The sequence below is a fragment of the Nannobrachium achirus genome (assembly GCF_963921795.1).
Source record: "Nannobrachium achirus genome assembly, chromosome: 22".
Classification (NCBI taxonomy): domain Eukaryota; kingdom Metazoa; phylum Chordata; class Actinopteri; order Myctophiformes; family Myctophidae; genus Nannobrachium; species Nannobrachium achirus.
In genome coordinates, this window is record NC_137829.1 from 8,841,022 (window position 1) to 8,861,600 (window position 20,579).

At 41.1% G+C, this 20,579-nt stretch overlaps 1 protein-coding gene and 1 long non-coding RNA gene across 8 annotated transcripts in view; both read left to right on the forward strand.

The window, feature by feature from the left end:
• The first annotated feature begins 176 nt into the window (after positions 1-176).
• On the forward strand, positions 177-3,300 carry LOC308308366. The gene is made up of 3 exons (XR_013963277.1): positions 177-303; positions 752-841; positions 2,594-3,300. It is a non-coding gene; the product is annotated as an uncharacterized lncRNA (long non-coding RNA).
• Positions 3,301-9,317: 6,017 nt separating this feature from the next.
• Positions 9,318-20,579, forward strand: part of LOC308307991 (uncharacterized protein) — a 26,641-nt gene continuing 15,379 nt past the window's right edge. For 3 of the 7 annotated variants that reach the window (XR_013963252.1, XM_080753337.1, XM_080753340.1), the window contains exons 1-8: positions 9,318-9,472; positions 11,001-11,092; positions 11,494-11,559; positions 12,261-12,361; positions 15,840-16,127; positions 16,799-17,019; positions 18,576-18,685; positions 19,960-20,284. Coding sequence is in view for 6 of the 7 variants with exons in the window: in XM_080753337.1 (XP_080609463.1) it covers positions 11,036-11,092; positions 11,494-11,559; positions 12,261-12,361; positions 15,840-16,127; positions 16,799-17,019; positions 18,576-18,685; positions 19,960-20,284 (1,168 nt within the window). In the remaining variant the exon portion in view is untranslated. Of the gene's footprint in view, positions 9,473-11,000; positions 11,093-11,493; positions 11,560-12,260; positions 12,362-15,839; positions 16,128-16,798; positions 17,020-18,575; positions 18,686-19,959; positions 20,285-20,579 lie in introns of those variants that run through there. The other 4 variants (XM_080753339.1, XM_080753338.1, XM_080753342.1 and 1 more) reach the window with 4 other exon arrangements.

The window sequence follows — 20,579 nt, forward strand, 5'->3', positions numbered from 1 at the left end:
TCATGGGGCCAGGTCTTCTACGCACACATCTATTGGCGTATAGTGACAAACGGCGAACCGGAAGTTTACAAAATGCATTGAAGTCTATGAGGTGTAAAGTGACAATGAACCACGTGACCAGCGCTGTTTCTGACCCCGCGGTGACACCACTCTCTGATTATACTGCTCTGGTCCCACCCACCCAGAGCTGATCTGCTTTCATAACTGTTGGTATTATAATCGGCTTCACAGGGCAAGTTTACCTCACACAGAAGAGGAGGCAGAGAGAACAACAAAACAAGATGGTATGACTGCTGATCAAAGGTAGGCTTTATATTGAATAAAAACAGTTGTATCCCTAACTTGACAGCGATGCTAGCGCTCGGCTAGACGGTCAATGTTTGTCACTGCGCCTCTCGGAACATGTTATGCTAATATTACGGTAAAATGACAAAATATATTTTTAACCAGTGGTCACTTTTTACAGTCAAATTTGAAAGGGATGACATCCATGTTTCTGTATTACCACTCAATCAGTAAAGGTCACAGAATTGCCCTTGTTAATAAATATTGTCGCTCTAAAGTGATTTTCAGGCTTAATATGATAGGCCTTCATAAAGATTATGAAGGCATTAATAAAGATTATCTCATCATTAGATCAAACTATAAGTGCTGCTGTATATTTGATGTTGACTGTACGTTTGGGTTTGAAACGGTGCATTTCCCATATTTGTTTAATCTTTGTTGTCTTGGCTGTTTTTGTCTCATGCAGCTAGCATCTACGTGGTAAGGAAGATTCGGGATTCCATTGCCGAAGGAGAGCAATCGGAAAAGCCCATCCTCACACCATGTAGTGCTATTGGTAAGACTAAAGACAATTCCCCTCCAGCAAGCCACCATGTGCTTTGCCAACTTAGCCTACTTTCTAAATAAGCACACAGTTTAATATATGGAATAACATTCATGATAATATTTACCAATAAGTAGGCTACAATTATTAAAAAGAAGAAAAACCCATTAAAGGAATAGTTCACTCCCAAAATTACTTTCTATCGATTACTCAGCCCATGGAGATTTTAGTTCAAAAATATTTTTTTGTTTGTTTTTGTGGCATTCCTAAGCCAGTAATTTGAAGAGACTGTGGGCCCATTGATTCCGGATGGAGACCCAAATGCATCTGGAATCAATGGGGAACATTTATTATAATCAAATGATTGGCTTATAGGAATGCAACAAAAACAAAAAATATATATTTTTGAACTCCATGGGGTGGGTAATCAATTTAAGATGACAAAAGTTATACTAATATAGCCTACAGAGGCGTCATTTCAGAAAAGAAATAGAAGTGGCAAAAATATAATTTCCAAAATAGTGACAATAGTGGATCTACATTACAAGTTCTCTTGTACATCCTCTATTTTTTGGGGAAATGTTTCAAAATGTTCGCCTATAATGAGAGGCCCAAACTATAGGTATGCAAGTGAAAACCAATTGCAAACAAGAACACGCTTATAGATATCTATAACATGTGTCACATATCACATAGCAACATAGGCTACTGTAGATAGATGAATGGGTGTAGATTGAGATGCACTCACCATTGAACTGAAATCAGATTAATTTGGGGAAAATATAGTACATGAAAGCTGGATTTGAGGTAGTGAACACTAGGGGGTGGCAATTGCCATCCTCAAATGACAGCCCTGCTAATATTCTGTAACACAGTGGTTCCCAAACTTTTTAGCTCAAGACCCAGCTATTTTCACTAGCCTAGACTACTTCTTAATTATTCTTTTCTTGAATGTATGGAATTCTAGATTTTTGGGGGAGGGGAAATCTTTGTATTTATTTATTTTTTTAATGTAGGAAAAGTAACCCATAGAAATTGGTTCAGGACCCGCAAATGCTCTGTTTGGGAACCAGTGCTGTAGTAGATGAAAAACATGATGTTATGACATACAAAATCTATTTTGTTGGTGGTCAAAGGGGACCCATGTAGTTTACCTTTGTCCATTGCACAAGGATAATGTAAATCTACAGTTGGCAAAAAAACAACCAACAATCTTTCCTTAAGCCTATGTAATTTTCCCTACTGCTGAAACAAATAGGCAAAACGACGACAGCTTAGTTAAACAAATCTACTGTAGATTCTGAGGAATAATGATGATTCTAGTGGCTGGCTTATGACTTTGGTTTTCAAGAGAACATTACACATTTGTTAAGGGTAACTGTGCCTGATGTTACTAATTGAATTTCTTGTGTTAATATTATACTGCACAGCTGGTTACAGATGAGCCAAACTGTAATTCATTTGTTTCTAGCTAATATTGTCATTATCATTTTAAGAAGACATTTCATTATAAGCTTGATGGAAGCTTATCCAGTGAACAGTGTTTCTAAATACTGTTGCTGCTCAATCCTTAGAACTGAAGATCCCGGAGATTGTGTGGCAGCGGGGAGATTTGCTCTTAACCTTCCTGTACCTCTATGGCATATAGAGTAAACCATTTTAAATCATATTATTGATAAGCGTAAGGTGTGGACATTACACCTGTAGCCTTTATTTAGTATATAAATGTAACTGACTTTGTTCACATTTCTCTTTTCTATTTAGCTGCGAGGAGAGATGAACATGGAACAGTGGCCATGTTGACACCTGGCCCTGAGGAAAAGGTCATGGAGGCAGACAGTCCTGGGACATCCTCAGAGACTGCCTTGGAGAAATGTGGCTCTGGCTCCTGACGACGTTAAAGATCAGACAGAAAGATTGTGGGCTAGGGCGACTCCACAGGAAACACAATAGCACAGTCATTTCCAATCTGAGGGCCACGAGGTTATCCCAAGTGGGCCCCCAAATAATTGACAAAACAAAGATTTCGATCTTTTTTCATGTATCATCGTCATTGATGATTGGGTGGCGACATTTTCTTTCACAATAATTTCTTGTTACTTGTAGGGCAGGCCACGTGGAGGCTGTCGTCTTCTCCCCCAAAGATTTAATTGATAATATAACATAATGTAATTTGTAAAAAAAAACAGTAATGTAAAAAAAAAAGGTATTTGTTTTCTCCCACCCATCTGATCACTTAACACGGTATATCTATCGGTTGTGGTGTTAAGTGGTCAGATGTGTGGGCCGTGAACGCACACTTGAAAGTGGCAGCTCTAGCCCATATCATGATGTGGACATGGTCAACATTGTCTAGATCCTCCTGACCAAAAATGTACTGTACATTTACTTGCTGCAGTGTTTGAAGGCGTGCTCACAAACCCCTCACACAAGGGCCTGAGTAAGCTTGATGTCTGTGCTGCAGCTACACTGTCAACCAATACAAATAAATTAAATTAAACCGTTATCATTGAATGTGTCTAATGTAAATATTTTCAAAGATAAATCTTGGATTTCATAAATGTCTGGATGTATGTGTCAGGGCTTATATCAAGACCACAGTCTGCCATATTCCCATATTGGCGTAGTACATTTAGAGATGATTATTAAAAAGTTGAATATACTATGGTTTTTAATCTTCAAATATATCTGTATTTACTAGTAAGACGCCTCTGGGCGACAAGCGACCTTGCCCTAAAGGGCGAGGTTGCGCCACAGTGATGTGGACATCAGGGATCTCCGTATATGGGCATAAAAGGGATTTGTTCCTCTGGCATCACAGGGATCTCCATATATGGGCATAAAAGGGATTTGTTGCCCCTGGGATCACAGGGATCTTTCTAACAGGGCATCATTAATATTGATGACATCAGGGAACTCCATAATGGGCATAAAAGGGATTCTGTTAGTGTAACATCACAGTGAAGACAGAGTGTGTGATGTCATCATGATGACACATTTTTACGGTCTATGGGTTTGCCCATAGACCGTAAAAATGTCACGCGGACAAGCTGTGACATTTCTCATGGTAAACTGCGACCTTCTGTCGCAATTATATTGTCTTTCACTCACCCGTCAACTCAAATTGCATATTAGGAAGGAATGCTGGTGTATGTTTTTATAGTGTAATCGGGAGAGTTTTTTTGCAGGTCGTTCAGTCCGAGTGTATCAAAAAAGCAACTCGGTTCAGCCAGCGGAAGCTTGTGATTGGCTGCGCGGTGGTGCTGAAAGTCGGGGGACGGAGATGTACCTAACCTTAACCCTAACCTCAGTAAAACTAACACTGGTGAATGCTAACCTGGTGAAATGCTAACCTGCCGACGCTGGTGAATGCTAACCTGGTGAAATACTAACTGCCGACACTGGTGAATGTTAAACTGGTCGGACCAACGGTGCTTAACCAAGTTGCTTTTTTGATACAATCAGACTGAAAGACCTGCAAAAAACACTCCCACTCCCCTATGTAATCAGTGGTATTCAACCCCAGTACTTAAAGGAACACTCCTCATTATAAGATGGCACCATTTCTGTCAACTCTGTCGCAAAGGAGTGCTGTGGAATGTTCAGAAACCTGCCTACCAGTGACATCATCAGTAGGCAGGTTTGGTAGATTCTTTTTTTTTTTTTTTGTAAATATTATTTTTTATAATGGAGAGAGGGGGTGACACACAGCAAACGTCGTTGGGATCGTGACTCGAACCCACAGCCATCCGGAAGAGAAAGGCTGTAGTTTCTGTTAGCTTGGAATCTCCATCAATGATGTCACTGTTGTGTTAGGCAGGTTTCTGAACTGTCCTTAGCCCACCAATGAGACACAGAGCGACTTGACAGAAATTGTGCTATCTTATAATGCACATTAGTGAGGACCAATTATATGAAGAAAATGGGTGTTCCTTTAAGTATTCAAAGGTACATGGCATGCTCTCTTTTTTTTTTCTTTTCTTTTTTTCTTTTTACGCGTAGAAGTCCAGAGCAACAGTGCAGTTAGTGTGTCAGGAGTAAGTAGTCTGTCTAAAGAAGCAAAATTAGAGACTTTAACAGGACAAGTTTAAACTGGAGCGACTTAACTGTTGTCAGAGTCCCCCTTATACTCACCAGCTCTGTGAGCAGGTAGAACACGAGCTCTAGTCCGCCAGCTACACGCAGGTGACTTTGTTGCTTCCCCATGACACCCAGTTCCCACCAGACTGAGCTACTGACACCATGGCAGCTCTCAACCTGCAACCTGCGGATCACTGAATGAATAGAGTACAGGTAATTCTGTAACATCCTGATGTTTGCCTTCTGTGCTCTTTAGTTAGCAGGTTGGAGCAATTGGGAAGAAAAGACAATATTGAAGTGTGGCTCCCATGTGTCAACATTTTCCACAGTTTCAGTCATCTCGTCAGGGTGCCTGTGCCGTTGTGCCATCCCTCCTCAAACTAGCAGACTGGCAAGAGCATGAGCTCCAAGTGCAGGAACATACCATCCGGTACAACAGCAGTTCTCTGGAGGGAGGGCATAACCAAAGGGCATTGAAAGACGTAACTGTTCTAATGAGGACAGCAGCCATTGTGTGGACTGTTGCAGTTCTGTTGCAAGAGGTCGCAAGTCATTGCAAGCCGTTGCTTTGTGACTCTTTGGCCTGGACTGGACCCCTACAGTGGCATAACAAGCCAATACTGTGCCCTAATGTGGTCAACGTGGACCCTGTAGCCCCCCTCTCCAGCTGGTAACAAATTCCATTATGAAGCCATTAGTCATTTGTCTTAACCTTTCTTCATATGTCATATGGAGAAAGGTTAAGACATCTACAGTTACCAACATTAGTATACAGGAGACACAGAGGGGATATGATCGAGGTTTACAAACTTGTTCACCAGATATATGACTCCACAGCCGAGCCTGTTGTCCACTTCTGGGACAACAGGTACGACTTGAGAGGGAATACCTTAAAACTGTTACCACAAAGGTGTCACTCTGAAAAGAGAAAGAACTTCTTCACACTTAGAGCTGTGAGAGCATGGAACACACTTCCAGAGGAAGTGGTCCGAGCTCCGACAATCAACACATTTAAGAACAGACTTGACAAATTTTGGTCAACAAAAGATTTTGTGCACAATTATAGAGCGGGCTTGTGAAGTCATAGACTGGTGGACTAGTGGTTCTTGGGGGTGACAGCGGACCCTTAGAGAGAAAAAAGAAAAAAAAAGAAAAAAAGAATATGTATATTGGTGGAGTATATGTATATGTGTATGTACATTTGTGGGGTGAGAGGGCTGGTGGGGTGTATATAGAATGTGAAAGCATGTACATTTTTAATGTATTCTTTATATATTATGAGTCTGGCGAAGAGGAGTGATCCTGTGCCGGAGAACCTTTTCAATAAACTTCAATAAACTTCAATAAACTTCAATTAGAAACTCTTAAAAAATTCAAATAAACTTAATGCATGACCACAGATTTTATTTGAATATTATATTTAGGTCGATTTGGCCTTACAAGGTCGGCAAAGTCAAGTGGTTTTGAGAAATGGAGACAGAACAATGGGCTGCCTATGCTACTATCCTCCTCCACCCATCAGCCCAGCTATCATCCCGATTTGATCACACCCATTGAGCCAGTATATCTGGGGCCCCCTGGATGTCCAGCCACAATGAGCTCACATCTTGGATGGACGCTGCAAGACCCAGGGCAAGAATTGAGACATTGCTTGTCAGAATTGCAGTATTCCACCTCCATTTTGTCACCACCAGCATAGAGAAGCTGTGGCAAATGTGATGTGTTGTGATGTGCTGCCATTGCGCAATGAAAAAGGCCTGTAGCCGCTTACGCCAGGACAGACGCTCTAGCCCTGCTGGATAGCAAAACAATAAGAATGAAGATAGGTGTCCAGTGAACGGGGAACGGGGAAATCTCGCTTTTGCGAACACCCATCATTTCGACCGGAGGGTTAGTGACTCACTCCACGGAGGTTAAGGTTAGGGTGAGGCGAGGGTTAGTCGGGTGTCGAAAAGATGACATGTAGTAACAGCGACACGCTCCCACCAAAAACAACATGCCAAAATCAAGGCCTTAAAGCAGTCAGTCCTCTCTCAGCTCTGAGCCACTGAAATGGGACGTGCTTGCTAGAGACCAAGGAACTAGCAGCTTATAGTGCTGAGATACAAAACTCACCACGGCAGGTTTTGTCAAGAAGTTACTTGGAACCAGGAGAGGAAGACACCCCTACTAACTGGTATATTCACCATCATAAGGTGGCGCACAAAGGGAATAACAGGGTGGTCTTTGATTGCTTCCTTGAATCCAGGGGTAATAATCTAATCCGGCTCCTGCTTCCTGGACCAACCTTGGATGTGGCTGTGCTATTTAGATTCCGAGAGCATGTAGTCGCTATTAGCAGCGACATATGCGTCATATTTCATCAAGTCAGATTTCTTCAGGTCAGATTTCTTCCTGAAGATCAGTCCCTCCTCCGATTTCTGTGGACAGACCTAAAGGTTGATGAGCCAGCCGCCCAGCAAATATGAATGTAGAGTGCTTCCATTTGGCATGACCAAAACCACACACAACAGGCACCCCTGCGGACTAGTGAGGCTACAAGGAAATAAAGAAGGCAATATATTGTTGTCTCACTGTATCACCTGACATCCCCAATCCAAGTTTTTTTGGAACTGAGGCAAAAATAGTGGATCCCCTGAGGTAGGGAGGCAGTGTCATTGTGCCGAATTGCAAGGGAAACCACGGGTACCCCGAATGGCAGAGCTTCCCCCAGCCCGGCTACATCTTATTTGATTCGACCTTGGTTTATTGCTTTGGTCCCTACGACATAAAGATTGGAAGAAGAACTGAGAAGAGATGAGATCATCTTCAAGTGCATGACACCAGAGCGGTCCACTTGGATCTACTATCAAGTATTGACACAGACTTGTTTCTGATGGCTCTGAGAAGGTTGGTAGCTCACAATGGCAAGCACTTTGAGTTATTCTCTGTACAGAGTACAAACTTTGAGGGTAGGGTGCAAGAGCTACACGACTCAGGAGACATTTTCTTCTCTGCAGGCAGACCCCGATCGATTCTATCACATCCCTGCTGATGGGGCGTCGGGATGCATCACTGCCGTAAGTGGTGTACAGAGTCACAACTCCACAACAGACGTAAGTGGCGCCACAGCCAAGTCCTGGCTGATCATTTTTTGGGGCTTCATTTGCTTCTACTTACCTAGGCTTCAGACGACAAAAGTGGTATATCTTCAAGTCTGGAATACAGTGATGATTGTTGACCCTAAGCTACCTCGGACTTCGTGGCCCATAGGACTGATCTGCCAGACCTGATGGCAAAGTAAGGACTGTGGAGGCGAAAGTAAGAGTTCGCCCGACACCCATACATCTTAATAGTCAGCCTTCCTAAGCTACCAAACTCTTAGGAAGTAGCCGATGTTTGCTGGCCTTTTGGTTTTGTTGTAGTAACGCATTTCTTACAGAAATCTACAAGGGCAGCTATTAAAATGCCAGTTGGTACAATCCCCCCTCCTAGAGTGGTAAATTCTGCCAGCAGGTGGAGCTAATTTAGATAATTAAGCCAAACTGTGTGTCACTACAATTCACTGTGCAGAGTTTGTGTCTCATGTGGCTCAAGTCCGCTTGAGATGGCGCGCCTCCGTCGTCTCCACCGAAAACAAGTGTTCCCTTAGTTACAGGAACCAGCCGGTGTTTTGATACACGCTTTTTCACCCAGTGCCAATCATAGCTATCATAAAAGCTAGATACCTCATCCGCCGCTGCAGTTCATTGGTGCGACCTGTGAAATGCTAACCTGCTGATGCTGGTGAGTAGCTAACCTGCCGACGCTGGTGAAATGCTAATCTGCCGATACTGGTGATCTCCACCGAAAACGAGCGCTCTATCCCATTTCCACCCTACAGAGCGCAAATTAGCGAGCCGGAGGAGGCGTCTATCTTTCTATGTCTATGGTACCAATTGCCTAAGCTGTGATTCTGGGCTATATTCTCCTGCCAACTCTGCAGAAGGAGTGAGCAGGACCCTTCTTATCACCTGACAGGGGGGAGTTTCCCCAGTAGGATGTAGTTCCAACCAGTTCTTTGCCTCCCTCGGGGGGAGGCATTATGGAGACCAAGCTTACTGCATGTACCCTACAGGGTACCCTCCCTAGGCCGGGGATACGGGGAGAGCATGCAAACGCCACACAGAAAGGCTCTTTCGCCAACCCCACCAAGTTTGTTTGTTTAACCAGATACAAAATATAGTGTTATTACTGCTTATTTCCACAGAGTGATCTTCTGATCTAAGAGTCAGTGGTGGGTGGATTCTTTGAGCCAACGGTTATTCACTTCACTCCAACAGTAGGCTACTCAAATAAATCTACTTTCGTTATCGTCCACCAGATCGCCACCCTCCACAAACCACAACCTCCGACCTCGGCCACCGGAAGCTCCTAGCGAACCCGGAAGCGCCAGTTTATAAATATTAAAAAAGCGTTCCTGCAGCGTGCGTTTATTATGATTTTACCTTATCGTGTTCTGCTCACCACCGGGATTTAACGGGGTCAACTGTCATGTGAAGATTACTTATTGATAGCGTTTGAAGATCGTGTTTTGCGCAATCAGTAAGTTAGCTTTTCTTTTAGCATGTTGGACAATGTATCCAGCTTCTTTAAGCTAATGCTAAATCTGGTACAGCATTGTGTCTGTCTTGTTATACATATTTTAAAGAAAAACATGGACCATCATTGTGGTTTGCGTGATGCAGGTGCCTTATAACTGGACTGTATTGGTGTAGACAATGTATGTTAACTAAATAAACAATGGCTTCAATGGAATCAAAAGGAATTATTTTGTCCTCAATGCTACCGACTAGCTTAGCATTCTATAGCTATCAAATCAGCAGCCATTTATGAACACGAACACAAACTACACTTGTTTTTGATTCTGAAATGATATGGAGAGTTGAATTGAACTGCAATGAAATACCAAGCTTACGGTGAGCATAGCTTGGTTCATATGCCACCTTCAGAACAGCCCAAATGAACATATTGGTTCCATTTGTATACTCTGCTCACTTTGAGAACCACCTCGGCTCTTTAACACTTTCACTTTTCAACATTGACTTTACACAGCAACATTGCTGCATCTCTAATCTTCAGGCTGTCCCATGCTGCCAGTGTAATCGTCACGATTGGTTGCTTCTTATTATATGACTAGAGTAGCTAGATGTCATGTTATGATTTAGAGTTTAGACCGACACAGCATTTTACAACGTGTTTTGAGTTACACAGGGGTGCTCCTATCTGTTTCTAAGCACACCTTCCATTAAGACTAGAGCAATTCTGCTGGTTTGACTTAAGGGTGCAACAGTTAACCAAAAGTAACCGATTTAATCCATTGTAATTGTTTAAATCAAATGAATAAAAAAGGCAAGCTAAAATAGCCTACTGTATTCACATGTTGAGCTAGTTCAACTACTTTCACTACTACTACTTGCATGTCTGCATCAACAAACCAGTATTTCCAGTTAGGAAGTCTATTGGATGTGTCCAAAACAAAAAATGTGCCATGTCTAGTCTAGTAGATATTTATAACAAAATATATGACATATTTCTAAAGATCAATTACAATATCATAAGTGTCTTCCAGAAATAAGGTTAATGAATAATGCTTCTGTTCTCCAATGGGATGCTGACAGAAGTTATCTACCCGGAAATACATTTTTGGATATGGTGATGAAACGATGATTAGGCTTAAGTGGTTAATCAGACAAATCTTTTTAATCGATTGTTAAAACACACACACACACACACACACACACACACACACACACACACACACACACACACACACACACACACACACACACACACACACACACACATACATATATATATATATATATATTAGACATGTTCATGTTAGTAGGGAAATTAATCAAAAAATGTATAGATGGATGATATTTACACTTCACAGCCCTACTTTGACATGCTTGTCATATTGATCAGTTCGTTGAAACAAACTGCTCAAATGTGATCAGTTAAATCATGTTGAATGAATGAATAGATATTTTATTGCAGTCTTATCATGTACAAAGTTAAAACATACAAAACAAAACATGTTATGTGATAATTTGTGATCCTCTTGCAGAGTGTTCCTCGCTGTGCCCTGCCCAACGTTGAACTATGATGACGTCGCATAGAAAAGCCTTAACCATCTCACTTGAAAAAGATAAATCCATGGTACGTATGGCAGGCCGTATCCTAGTCCTTCAGCAGCTTCATCAATATATGTTGTATGCTGTATGTATACATACCATTAGAACAAGAATAGCCACGATCTACAGGTCAGTGCATGCATGTTTTTGAATCTCTGCATCTAATAGTAGGGTCCACAGCATAGGCCCATTTATGCTCCTGTAAATGTTGTACGGGGAGGCGGATGGGGGGAGCTGCCATCCGTGCTTTATACGCGTCCGTCCACTGTACCAAGCCCAGTTCTTAGCCTGAGATCATAGTAATGTCTGCAGATCACGGAGAGCCCCTTCTGTCTCGCCCTCCAAACTTTGCAGGGGTATAAATTGGCCTTATGATGTGTATTTCCACAAAAGCATTCTGTAGTAATCCCCCTTGTGATTTTGTAGATGGGAAGTCCTCTCAGAATCCCCAAGATGCGTCTCTCATCAGGGTGTGGTGAGATGGAGACACAGGTCACCATTGCCTGACTACTCTTCTTATGTTTCTGTTCTGTTTTGGCTGGCTCTCCCTTTTCTTACTGTGAAAGGCAAACTGGCAAAGCTTCACTTGGGGGAGGAAAACATTGCTGCAGCTCCATAAAAATTCGATCGATAATCTATATGTCTATGATGGAAAACAAAATGTGTAAAATTTTACTTACTGAAATCAATATTGTCCCTAATCAATTGTTTGCTTCCACCATGCTGAAACACACTATCTCCTATATGCACAACTGAAGTTTTACGACACATTTAAAAATGTCTTGGCATCGCCTCACTTAATTCTTTTTTCATGGACTCCAGGAAGAAACAAGTCTTATTTCAAAAGTAGGATAATTTTAACTTGATATTTTTTTTAACCTTACATGAAAGAAATTAATCATGTAATGTTACTAAATGATTGAAAATGATAAAAAAAAATCTGACTTTACACGATCAGCTGACGTAATCTAACAGCGTTAGATTACTTTAACCTGAATTAACCTGACAGTGTGACTTTTAGGTGAAAAGTTTATATGCAAGAAATACGTTTTGACCTGAAAATTTAATACGCAAAAAATGTGAACATAGCTGTAATGAGGGTTGCTTGCTATCCCCTGCGGTTGGCACAGTTTTTTGCATTGTGAGCGACAGCTCTAGCTGAGTGTGGAACCTTACTCTGTTCCTCTTTTCAGCAGATTCACTGGACCAAGATCACAGAACACAAATCCCGATACCGTCATTCACAACACAACAAGAATGATCTTATCCAGGATGCTATGATAAAAATTGCAAGGTAAGAAATGAATGCTTAGAGCATAGTAATGTCTGCAGATCACGGAGGGCCCCTTCCCCTGTCTGTCTCCCCATCCACACATTGCAGGAGTATATTGGCCGTATGTGGTGCATTTCCACAAAAGCATTCTGTAGTAATCCCCCTTGTGATTTGTAGATGGGAAGTCCCAAGAAGTCTCTCACCAGGGTGTGGTGAGAAAAACTGAAAAGAAACTTATACAAAAAAACAAAAAACAAACTATATACTTAGCATAAACAAACAGTAGGTATATGTATGTACATGAGGTTAGACATAGGGGCAAAAGAGAGGCAACGTGTTGGTAGGTCCACATAGCAGCAGGTATGTGAGGTTCACCATGAGTTGCAAAAGGGCAGGTCCACGCATGTAAGCGTAGTTTATAAACATATTTTGATATCATTTTGCTGTTTTTGATCTTGTATGCCTTTTAACTTCAGTTCATCTATGTTTTGAATTGTTTGATTTTTTTATTGGCCAATAAAGCAAATGTTTTACATACACAAATTCTTCTTGTGTTCAAGCCAGTAAATGCTAGGGAAAAAAGACAGAAGTGAGCCGTGCGCAAACACGTACATATCTCCTTGTATGAGCCGTTCTGTCTGTGATGTCAGTTACTTTGTGTATGAGCCGTAATAATACATTTCTGTACTTAGACAGTAGGAGCGGTTTGCACAGCTCAAAAAGAATCATTTTGGGAGTAGGTACTCCTTTAAAGTGCAGGTCAGTGTTCTTTGTTAAGTCCAAATATCAGCCTGCGTACATCTTTATGAATGACTCAACCAATCATCTGCTAGCTTCTCATAAATAAATACATTATTCATCTAAAAGAAAAAAGTGATCCAGGCACTCAAAAGTTTAAAAAGGGAGGAACAATACTTAATTTCATTTGTCTAAAACGCCGACATGTTTCGACCAGAAACTGGTCAACATCAGGGCATGTACTGCCCTGATGATGACCAGTTTCTGGTCGAAACATGTCACAAATGAAATAAATTATTGTTCCTCCCTTTTTAAACTTTTGAATGCCTGGATCACTTTTTCCTTTTAGATGACTTGATCCCGTCGATCCAAGAGCACCATTAGACTGGCTTTTACTATTATTCTCCGATGAGCACCTGCTTTTCTCTCTCGCTCTCTCTGAAATACATTATTCAATTGAACTAGTTTATCAGTAATTCCATTGTGGTGTTTACTGGCACAATTCATTGGAGTTTCTTTAACCATCACATGATGGAGCAAAGTGGGTTCTCAGAAATCATTGATTTATTTGAACTAGGTTATCAGCAGTGGAAAAAGTACTGTTGTTTTACTTAAAGGACAATTTTTTTTTTTTTACAACAAGGGTTCGTGCTTTAGATTGTAGATTTAAAAGACCAGTGTTAAAATGTTCTCATTTACTGATTTCTATCGTTTTAGTGATTTTGATTTCAGTGGATGCATACAAGTGGCTAAATTTATTTTTAGACACAATAAACTGACGATTTCTTTATTACTATTTTACAGTATCATTACTTGCCCCGATAAGTCCCATCTGCCCATGAAGGATTGTGATGCATCTTGGGAATGGGCTTATTTTGTCTAGAAATACAAATTTAGCCACTTGTATGCATTGCATGCCCCCGGCCCACACACTGAAATCAAAACCAGCTAAAATGATAGGAAGCCAAAAATGAAAACATTTTAACACTCATCTTTTCCTTTCTCTAATTACAATCTAAAATATGAACCCTTGCTGTAAAAAAACAAAGTTGTCCTTTAAGTAAAAGTATCAATACCGCAATGTAGAAATACTCTTTTACAAGTAAAAGTCCAGTATCAAATTTAAAAAAAGTTCATTCAAAAAGTAAAAGTACAGTTATTGGCATCAAAATGCACTTAAAGTACCAAAATTACGTTTTGGAATGTATACAAATCTTTTGAAAATATCAGATATGTGACGCATTGTGAGCTTGTAGATCCGCTGAAATGTATATAGGGTTGAAGTGGTTAATGAATGTTTTGTAATAACAAAATCTACAAAGTAACTAAAGTTTTCAAATAAATGTATTAGAGTAAAAGTACAATATTTGCCTCTGAGATGTAGTGGAGTAGAAGTAAAAGTATTGGAAATTGGAAATACTCAAGTAAAGTACAAATACCTCAAAATTGTACTTATGTACAGTACTTAGGTAAATGTACATAGTTACTTTACAATTCCATTGCAGTGTTTACTGGCACAGCTTAGTGCAGTTTCTTTAACTATCACAAGATGGAGCACTCTACCATAGTATTTATTTTCTCACATTATGTGCCTTACAGCCATGTAATGTTCATTACAACATTTCAGAGCTCAGAATAAACTAAAATAACTGCTTTGTGCCAGATGTGCAGTGTAGAGTTAACCTTTTTCACTTAAACAGTGGTTGATTTGATATTTTAAGTTGAAGAACTCTAATAATGAACCTTTCAGAATTCATAACCACTATACTGTTTTTTCTTTTTTTTTTTTCTTGTAATCATATCAAAGTAGGCCTACATTTCACTGTCAGGGTGGAGTTATTATTTAATGGTGTTTTTCCCAACTGAAGACATAATAATAAATAAAGTGCTTGTTAATGAATGTGCCAAAAAGTGTTATTTGCCCTTCTCAAGGCCAAATACAGAGAACTTAACTGTATGAACAGAGGTCAAGGAGGATTTAGTTTCACTCCCAACTTCTTGTACTTAGCTTTAAACCTAGTCTTTTTGTCAACTGGTGAGAGAGAAAATAGCCTGCCACCATTTAGCCTTTCTCCATACACAGATACCGGTATTAGAAAATTAGGGTAGAAACTGGAAAAAATATTATTCCAACATATTGTGTTTTAAAGCCTTACCTCTGCTTTAGTGTAGTACATATTACATGTTTAAAACTAAATTCTTTAAAGTAGTAAAATACATATTTCAGTCTAAAGTGATATAGAGAGGTGCCGTGTAGTCAACTCCACCAACATATATAATATAATATAATATAATATAATATAATATAATATACATACTTACATATACATATTACACACACACACACACACACACACACACACACACACACACACACACACACACACACACACACACACACACGCGTAAATAAAGTTGCCCATATTCGTTATAATAACTTAATTTGTCTAAAACGTTTCTGCTTAGAGCGCCACATTGCCCTACTTTGAGAGGACATAGTTTACTAGTCTCACTGCTCCTCACCAAGCTTATCATGTCCACACACAGACCACATTTCTTATCTGCCCCACTCCACTCCACTCCCCCCCCTTCCTGCCCCCACAGTCACCGTCTCGCTATTAGACGCTAGGAGTTAATACATAGCATGATCATAAATGGCAGGGGTGATAGGAGTCAGAATATCTCCAGGGGCCGCAATGAGGCGACGGGGGCACCATACCAGGAAGCCTTTGACCCACTCCGTCTCTCTCCCTATCCACAGCAGGAAGCCTTGTCTGGTCCTCACAGATGTCCTGAAGACGGAGAAGGGCAGAGCGTATCTGAACAGCCAAAGGTGGAGCCTGGAAAGAAGAAAAAGTGGACAGGTGACGATGATTAGTGCTCAAAGGGTCAGTGGCGGGAAGAGAGTGTCTCAGAGCTGCCGAGACAGATCGGGCAGGAGAGAGGCCGGGACCATGGTGTCAGCACGAAAGAGCTCAAGAAGACACAACCAGGAAACTCTCTCCACTCCCAAACGCAACCAGGAGAGACTGTCTCAGTGCTCCCGCAGGTAAATGGCTTTCTAAACTTAGACAGTGGCAAAGTCTCAACCCACAATGCCCTGCAAACATCACAAGGTGACTCCCAGGTAGTTGGCTGTGGATCAGTCGATAGGACTCTAGTCATTAAACACCAGACTGCGAATAATGAGCTGGAAAATTATCCACAGTCACCCAAGAAACATGTCGGTTCATTTAATTCCTGAAAATGTATTATGAGTGGAACCGTGTCTCTTTAATCTTTTTGAGTTTAAGACAGCGTGGTGGGTTTTCACTCCTCAGACCCGAGAATAATGACTAAAAATAGCCATAAAAAACCCTAGGAGGTACTCTTTTATTAAGGGTATTTCTGCTGTTTGTTTTAGATGTTTTGCAAGAAACGACCTTTTAATGGCGTTTGGCTTGGCCAACAATGCCGCGGGCTCTCCACTTTTTCCAGGCAGAAAAGTTGAGTGATTTTATTTGGAATAATACCACACAGTAGGGGTTCGCAACTCTAGAAATTCTAGGTCGACTCTTCGCTTTGTGAGATTTGTTTATCTGTTAAATCTTTCTTTTCCATAACCAGTTTCCTTATAATTAAGTACCTTTTTACTATATAAAGTTCTACTCACTGAACTTACTACGTTTGGGTGTAGTAATAATATGACGGATCATTACGTTAATTCTTGCTTTCTTTTAGGTTAAACGTTGAGACTGGTTCGGCAGAGGAGAACGACGAAGAGGAAGAGGGAGAGGCCGAGGAAGTGGAGGTGGTATTGGATGAAGACAGTTTTGAAAATGGAAAGTACACAGCAGCTGGAGATCATTCATCAGAGGACGAAGAGACAGATGATGAAGAAGAGTCGGAGGGGATATTAGATGAAGACATTGAAGAGGACTACAACTACAGTGCGGTTGTAGGTGGGTTTGCACACAGTGGTTTTCAATGTGGGGCCAGAATACATTTTGGAGGTCCTCAATGAAATTTTGGGGTTTGTGACAAAGTTTGAAAACCCCTGGGTTATCTTGCCTTGTATGAAAACACAAACCTTTCACATGAACACATGTACTGTATTTGACAGCCACAGCTGTCTTTATTTCGTTCACCTATATGCCTGCCCTCGACCACTAATGTGCTCAATTGTGTGGTTTGTGAAACATTTCCCAGCCAAAACCCTGCTGAGACGGAGGGGTGTGGGTGACGTGTGTAGGGAGCGCTCGTTTAGTTTCATGTGATAATCTATTTATCCACCACAGCTTGCCAACTCAGAAGGCGTGGCCATTAGGTGCTCACTAGCCGGGGACCCACAAGCCCAAAAGCTCAAGGAATAATAGGGTAGGACCTGTGATTTTCTGCCGTACTTTTTATTTCCGTTTTATCTATTAGTTTGGTCATTAAGGTCCACAGAATGAGAGGCCTGCTCTGCCGGAAACATCCCGAAAAAAGTTATGGCCATTTGTATATTCACTGTCCCATTGACTCCACTAGAAATATTTAAAAAAGGAAAAACATCTGCTTTAATTAGCATGTGAGGGGTCAAACTAGGGGTTCTTCATGATTCTGAATCCATTGCAAGCATTTGTTTTGCATAAAAAAACATTGCTTGGGTTAACTTTCGGCAGCCCAAAACTGTGAAAAGTGGGAAAAAAAAGTGATGACTCATCACTTTTGACTGTTTTGGGGGGCCGATATCTAGCCCAAGAAATGTTTTTCATGCAAAACAAATGCTTGCAATGGATTCAGAATCACGAAGAACCCCTATTTTGACCCCTCACATGCTTATTAAAGCAGACTTTTTTCTTTTTTTAATATTTCTAGTGGAGTCAATGGGACAGTGAATATACAAATGGCCATAACTTTTTTTTCGCTATGTTTCCAGCGGAGCAGGCCTCTCATTCTGTGGACCTTAATGACCAAACTTATAGATAAAACAGAAATAAAAAGTACGGCAGAAAATCACAGGTCCCCTCCCATTTTGGTGACTGGGTCCCCGGCTACACTCAGGAGCATCTCACTAGCCTCAAGGCCTCACTGTTAGTTTGCCTGCCTCCTTCCCAAGTGATCTAAAAACACATGCATTTGTTGCGAAACCTTCCACACGCGAGACATTGAGTGAACCAAAACTCCCCCCAAAACCTTGCTTGGCAATGACATGCACACATTGTTGTCCTTTTGGGGACATCATTAAAGTCCCGGAGGTCCATCTTATAGGTTTCTTCCCTGCCCTCTGCCCCTCGTTCAAGGCGCTCTCCTACTTGGGAGAGGAGGTATAGTGACACTCCTGGCCTCGCTCCCAGGGCAAATGAACAAAAGAAATGCTGCACTTTATAGTGCCGTAAAACCTAAAAGTGCTGAATTTATTCTGTTTCCCCCCCCCGGACACCTATAGCCTCATCTGAACTTTTGGGCATTTTGTTTTTCCACCGCTGTGTTCGTTGTTTGTGCAGTAGATTAATAATGGTGTGCGCTCCTGCAGACTGTGGGTTGATGGTGCATTCGGGGCCAGTACGAGACCCAGTTGGACATGTGCCCTCAGTACGCAGCACCAAGTGGAAAGACCCTGGAGATGAGGAATTCCATGGCAAGGTGGGTTCTATGCATGGAAACGAGAAACGATGCTAGACTACAGTCAGATTGAAATGGTACAGCGTGGCATTTCACTCAGTTCCAGCATTATCCAATTTTACTATATTTTAGCCATTTAGTATACATTCTAATCCAGAGTAGGGCTGTGTGTATTGGCAATATGATGCATGCCACTGTGCAGGGATTATGATTCAATATGTTGAGATATGTATTGTGATTCTGTAAGCAGGGTAATATTAACCTCGCGTAGCCAGACTTGCCACCTCAGAGGAAAGCCAAATAACAATATATTAATAATGCAAATCAGTTTGTTTATTATCTCTTGTCACGCTAGGAGTTAAAATAAAAGATGAACATATCATACGATTGTTATACCAAAAGAAACAAAATGATAATACTAATTTAAATTCATAGTATAGTACCCACACACTGTGTGCCCAGACCACTGGCCTTGCAGGTCTCAGGTTTGAATCCAGATCCCGACAACCTTTGTTGCGTGTCACTCCATCTCTCTCTCCCCATCTCCTGTCAATCTACCATATACTATCAATAAAGGCAGGAAAAAGCCCAAACTATACACACAATATGCATAAATTCTAAGTAAAGGACATTTTTAAAGTAATCAGAACAGTGGGATGTGTATTTGTATTTAAAACAGTCCCTGTAACATCTAACATCTGCCTATTAGTAGTAATGCTGCTCACTCTTGCCACCCAGTCTTAAAACGTCCAGTTTATTCTCATTGTGTGTCTTAGAATTTAGACCGGGTACGCATTATTGCGTATTATTATTTTATGCTTTCACCATTGAAAAATAGCAGATATACAAGCTCACCGAAAGCCGCGCTGCAAGCTTTTAGAGCTGCTATTTTTGAAAAATTGTGAACATTTGAATTTGACCCGATTTTGACCCGATTCTATAAGTGTCTTTTGAATCCTTCTATGGTTTTTTGAAAAACCTATGTTTCTATGTCAGTGGTTCTCAAACATTTTCATGTGAAGGACCCCCAAAATGATATGTATTTGGCCACGGACCTCCATCTCAAAATATTTAGTTCCAGGGACCCCCCAGAAGCAAAATTTGAGTTACAAAAGTTTGCTTTAAAAATACATATATTCAAAGATTTCCACACATTTTCACGACTTTTTCAAAAATAGCAGATCTACAAGCTCGCAGCTATATCTGCTATTGTTCAGTAGTTAAAGCATTAAATAATTCTAGGCCTAAATGGATTAAATCTCTTTCCACTTCACCATGTGCTGTCGTCTCCAAAGAAGAGGAAAAAGGAGTCTCCGGTGTTCCACTGCAATGGCAGAAGCCCCCCTAAACGCAGCAGAGAGAGCGTGCTACGCCTCTCTGGGGAGCTGAGCAGAGCTGAAGGACCAGCCAATAAACGTCTCTGTCCGGAAGACAGCGGGGGAGACGGCGAGTCTGAGACTCCGGAAGGGGGGTTCGTGCAGATCACCGTAGAGGCAGCGGAAGGCGGTCTACGTCCAGTCGGCAGTCCTGTTCTGGGGGCCAGAAAGAGTAGAGGAAGCCTTGGGCTTTGCCCCTCCCCCGGCCAGGAGGATGTGGGCAGAACTGGTCACTCTGAACCAAGTGAGTATAAATCTACGTTGCTGACATATCACTTTAATCATGCACATGAAAATGGGATTTTAAATACCTGCTGCTATTTCTATACGCTGGATGTGTTTTCCATCTGCACAAGAAGCATTTGTGCCTTCCGTAGTGCTATTCTTTTTTTTCTTTTCTTTTTTTCTTTTTTTCAATCATGCACCTTTGGTATATTGAACTTGTGTATTTTATTTGACTGTGCCTTCCTGTTATTTGACTTGTTGTGTTCCTTTCTTCTCTGTTCACTCTGTCCCTATTCTAACTCTTCCTTGTAAAC